At 56.7% G+C, this 5,035-nt stretch overlaps 1 protein-coding gene across 1 annotated transcript in view; it reads left to right on the top strand.

Annotated features, from left to right (window-relative positions):
• The first annotated feature begins 1,489 nt into the window (after positions 1-1,489).
• The window catches only part of LOC117999177 (myosin-7-like), a 7,044-nt gene continuing 3,498 nt past the window's right edge, over positions 1,490-5,035 (top strand). Inside the window, 8 exon segments of the mRNA XM_034988130.1 lie at positions 1,490-1,502; positions 1,650-2,059; positions 2,291-2,417; positions 2,612-2,730; positions 3,707-3,903; positions 4,470-4,653; positions 4,857-5,031; positions 5,034-5,035. The exon segment at positions 5,034-5,035 is cut by the window's right edge and continues 294 nt beyond it. Of these exon segments, the coding sequence (XP_034844021.1) occupies positions 1,490-1,502; positions 1,650-2,059; positions 2,291-2,417; positions 2,612-2,730; positions 3,707-3,903; positions 4,470-4,653; positions 4,857-5,031; positions 5,034-5,035 (1,227 nt within the window).

Raw genomic sequence — 5,035 nt, 5'->3', positions numbered from 1 at the left:
TCTTCACGGAGCCCCTTCCTATGGGGTGCTCTGATCATACTCTTTCCGGGTACTGATCCCATGATATATAGTCAACTCCTACAACTCTGAGCAAGTCACTTCCCGTTGCCGAGTCTCAGATTGTCTTCTCATCCGTGAAATGAGATAATAACACCTGCCTTACAGAGGACCAGGGGAGATAATGTTTATAAAACCATTTTGTCAGCTAGCAGTCAGCCAGCCACTAGCAAGGTGTTCTTTTGTTTTCTCCATGGCCTTCTCATCCCTCTGCAGGAGGAGAGTAAATTAACAGCCACAGTCTCCCTTACTTTTAGCGCACCCTGAATTTTAATGAGCTTTTTGTCCTGTGTTTGTCAGAAGAGCCCTGGAAGCAAGGAAGGCAGGTACTGCCATCCCCATCTCATAGCTACAGAAGCTGCATGGCCACGTCTGGACGAGTGGCCCCAAGGACAACATGCACTCAGCTGCTGGGGGCAGGGCCTTATCCTCTAATTTTCTGGTCAGATGGTGGCTATTGGAGAGAGCTGATCACCCCTCAGCATTCAGGGCCCACAGTCCAGGCTACAAGTGACGCATGGACACAGTTCCACTCATTTGGGGAGCTGCTCAGGGGCTGGCCTGCCTTCAGGGATAATTTGCCCTCCCATTTTCTTGGGTGCCCCTCTGGGTTTTAGCTAGAATACGAGGACGTTCTCCAGGTTCTTCTGTTTGGGTCGAGGCAAACTCTTTGGCTCTTAGACCCAGAACATCAGTGCTGTTATCCCCACCAGGTCTCGGCAAAGGGCTGTGGCTCCTCCTTCTTCCTGCCCAAGCTCTTGCACACAGTCCCACTTTCTTCATCTTGGGAGTAGAGGCATGGTGTTCCCCTCTCTCCTGCTCCCAGCACCCACGAACACACATCCTGATAATACTGTCCACAACCACCAATGCAGGGATCCCACTGATCAGTGCTCCCCTTTGCTCCTGGCTGGTCAGGGAACAGATCAAAATGACAGATGGGACATTCTCCCAATTTAGTCAAAGGCAAGGCTAAGGCCAAAAAATGAGGTAGGGGCCTGATGATGATAAGGGCAACCTGCTAGCACTTGCCTGGCCTAGAAGGGAATAGTCAAGGTGGACCCGAGCCCAGGCATAAATAAGGCAAGCCCTGGAGAGTGAAGAATATGGTTGGCTGGACTTTGTGGTTAACTTGGAAAATTACAAAAGTTTTTATTGTCTTACGGCATATGGTTGTAAGTATTTGTAAGATACCAACACAGGCTTTCCTGCCTTATATTTAGCAGAGCAGAGCCTAGTGAATCTGTGAAATCTTTGAGATTCAGGATCTCGTAGGATCTCCGAATCCCCATCTGAACATAGATTCTCAGGATTCAGGGCCGCAGATAATCAGACTGAGTCTAAACGCCTTGAGAGGTCAGCTTCGACCAAGTTGCTACTGATGGCCTACGCAATACAGATGTCTGGCAGCGCCCTGGCCTCTACCCACTAGATGGCAAGTCACGGCAAGCGAACGTGTCTACAGACATCGCCAACTAGCCCCTGTGGCACAAAACTTTCCCTAGTTAAGAACCATTGCTCTAGAGGGACCTGAATGTCCTAGAACTCTGGGGTGGGGGCTCCGCCGGACGGCTCCGGGCGGTGGGGCTGAGCCCTCTGTGTCCCGGGCCAGGCTCGCATCGAGGAACTGGAGGAGGAGCTGGAGGCCGAGCGCACCGCCAGGGCCAAGGTGGAGAAGCTGCGCTCAGACCTGTCCCGGGAGCTGGAGGAGATCAGCGAGCGGCTGGAGGAGGCCGGTGGGGCCACGTCCGTGCAGATCGAGATGAACAAGAAGCGCGAGGCCGAGTTCCAGAAGATGAGGCGGGACCTGGAGGAGGCCACGCTGCAGCACGAGGCCACGGCGGCGGCCCTGCGCAAGAAGCACGCGGACAGCGTGGCCGAGCTGAGCGAGCAGATCGACAACCTGCAGCGCGTGAAGCAGAAGCTGGAGAAGGAGAAGAGCGAGTTCAAGCTGGAGCTGGACGATGTCACCTCCAACATGGAGCAGATCATCAAGGCCAAGGTGGGCTGCCTGCTCACCATCCTCGCACCCAATTCCCTCCACCCACCTCCACTTTCTGTCCATATCTCCTCTCTTCTCTGACGGTTAAGTTTCCCACTTCCCTTCTCCAACCCTGTTCTCCCATCCTCTCCCTCTCCCTTCCATGTCTCTCCTCTTCACTTCTGTAACTGCACCCCTTACCACCCTTCAATGCCCTCTACATCCGTCATATGACTCCCCTTCCTCCCTCAGGCTAACCTGGAAAAGATGTGCCGGACCCTGGAAGACCAGATGAACGAGCACCGAAGCAAGGCCGAGGAGACCCAACGTTCGGTCAACGACCTCACCAGCCAGCGGGCCAAGCTACAGACCGAGAATGGTGAGCCACCCCCCCATCTCCCCTGACATCCTAAGCCACCCAGCCTTGGGCAGACACTCACACACATGTGCACACACACACACAAACACATACACACACACCTCTCTCCAGAGAATGGGGCCTAAGGGGAAGGGATGGGGAGAGAGAGCGGTGGCTGACCTTCCAGAGTTGAGTGTGCCTTTGTACCTCTCCAGGTGAGCTGTCCCGGCAGCTGGATGAGAAGGAGGCGCTGATCTCCCAGCTGACCCGAGGCAAGCTCACCTACACCCAGCAGCTGGAGGACCTCAAGAGGCAGCTGGAGGAAGAAGTTAAGGTGAGGCTCAGACTCAGGCCGCTTGGCCCAGGCCAGGAGCGAGCAGGTTCCAAGAATGAGGCTTGCTGTCTTTCCATTGTTCTCCCATTTTCCAAGCAGAGTAATAGCCCAGGGCCTAGCACATGCCTCCTAAATCTATTGCCCAGTCTGAGGCCCTCTGCCGTTCTGCTGCCATTTCTGGAGGGAGAGGAGCCCGGGTCAGGGGAAAGTGAGGGGGAGGAGAGAAACACACTAGGGAGGAATGGCGGCCTTGGCGGGGCTCAGGTGTGGGATGCAGGGACTGCGCAAGTGGGTCCTGGGATTAGCAGGACAATCTGAAAGCTGGAGAAAGAAACTAAACTGGAGCCTATTCGGGGCACTTTGCTGACCTCGTGAACAAAAGGGGGAAAGAATATGACCTTTTAAAAAGGCCAGGGCGGGGCGCCTGGGTGGCTCAGTTGGTTGGGCGACTGCCTTCGGCTCGGGTCATGATCCTGGAGTCCCGGGATCGAGTCCCGCATCGGGCTCCCTGCTCGGCAGGGAGTCTGCTTCTCCCTCTGACCCTCCTCCCTCTCATGCTCTCTGTCTCTCATTCTCTCTCTCTCAAATAAATAAATAAAAATAAAATCTTTTAAAAAAAATAAATAAATAAAAAGGCCAGGGCTCCAATCCTAACCTGCCCCTTAGAGCCTGGTAATCTTGAGGAAACCACCTAGCCTCTCTGAGCCCCTGCCTCTTCCCCTGTCCCTGGGGACGAGGTTGATGATACCCTGCTGTAGCGAGGAGCAGAGTGCCGGGCGTGACTCATGTAAACAGTGCAATGCCCAACGGACATTCCTTGTTATTCGTCCTCAGTAGACTGCTCCAGATCCTCTGGGGATTTAGAGACAGGGGAGGACCTGGGGAGGATGGAGAAATTAGGGTGAGGACATGGGCAAGGACTGGGGTGTACTCTGGAGAAAGCTGAGCCCTCCTCCCGGTGCCCGCCCCTCCGCAGGCGAAGAATGCGCTGGCCCACGCGCTGCAGTCGGCCCGGCATGACTGTGACCTGCTACGGGAGCAATACGAGGAGGAGACGGAGGCCAAGGCCGAGCTGCAGCGCGTCTTGTCCAAGGCCAACTCGGAGGTGGCCCAGTGGAGGACCAAGTACGAGACGGACGCCATCCAGAGGACCGAGGAGCTCGAGGAGGCCAAGTGAGTCCTGGGCGGCCTGCCTCTAGCTGAGGCCCCTCTGCAGGCAGGACACAACCCAGCCCAATGCTGGGAAGATTCCTCACCGGGGATGGATACTTGGCCAGGTTTTGACAACACAGGAGAACCCCATCCAGGGCCCCACCTCCTTCTCCTCTCAGGGAAGCTTTTTGCTCGCGTTATGTTTCTCATCCGAATATAAGACGAACAAAAGGTTTGTCTGAGGGCAGAGTGCTCCCACCAGGGGCGGGGTGCTGTGACAGAGGAAGTGGGGTGGGCTGCGGAAGCCCATGCCTCCTCCATGTCTGTAGCCTAGAGGCTGGCCCAGGGTCAGAGGAGACCACCTGGAAGGCCCTCCTGGGTGCTGTGGGTCTTCCTAGGGTGCCACCAAGACCCTCTGCCGGCCTGGTTCTCAGCCCCCTGGGGCCTCTCCTCAGCTTCTCCAACAACACTTCTAAATTTTCAAGGATTGTTTTCTAGAACACTCACGTTGTTTCCCCTTGTCCAAATCTACACCCTCCATCCTCCCCACCCTGTCCCATCCCCCAAACCCCCACTGGCCGGGGCAGGAAGAAGCTGGCCCAGAGGCTGCAGGATGCCGAGGAGGCTGTGGAGGCCGTCAATGCCAAGTGCTCTTCGCTGGAGAAGACCAAGCACCGGCTGCAGAATGAGATCGAGGACCTGATGGTGGACGTGGAGCGCTCCAACGCAGCCGCCGCGGCCCTGGACAAGAAGCAGAGGAACTTCGACAAGGTGGGCCTGGGCTGAGGGCCACAACCAGGGGCAGAGCAGGGAGGCCGGCATCACCAGGAAGCCAGGGACCTCCTCCTGGGGGGCCAGGAAGGAGACTGAGCCCCGCCAAGGGGCCTGGGCATGCCCTGGAGAGCCGGGGGAATGGGGGGTGGGGGTGTGCTGGGGCGGGGGTTGGGGCCGTGCAGTGAGCCGGGTCCCCACAGATCCTGGCCGAGTGGAAGCAGAAGTATGAGGAGTCGCAGTCAGAGTTGGAGTCCTCGCAGAAGGAGGCACGCTCCCTCAGCACAGAGCTCTTCAAGCTCAAGAATGCCTATGAGGAGTCCCTGGAGCATCTGGAGACCTTCAAGCGGGAGAACAAGAACCTTCAGGGTGCGCTGGGGCC

The sequence above is a fragment of the Mirounga leonina genome, unplaced genomic scaffold (assembly GCF_011800145.1).
Source record: "Mirounga leonina isolate KUSES-001 unplaced genomic scaffold, KU_Mleo_1.0 Mir_449, whole genome shotgun sequence".
NCBI classification, from domain to species: Eukaryota; Metazoa; Chordata; class Mammalia; order Carnivora; family Phocidae; genus Mirounga; species Mirounga leonina.
This window is presented reverse-complemented; position numbering and strand designations above follow the sequence as displayed.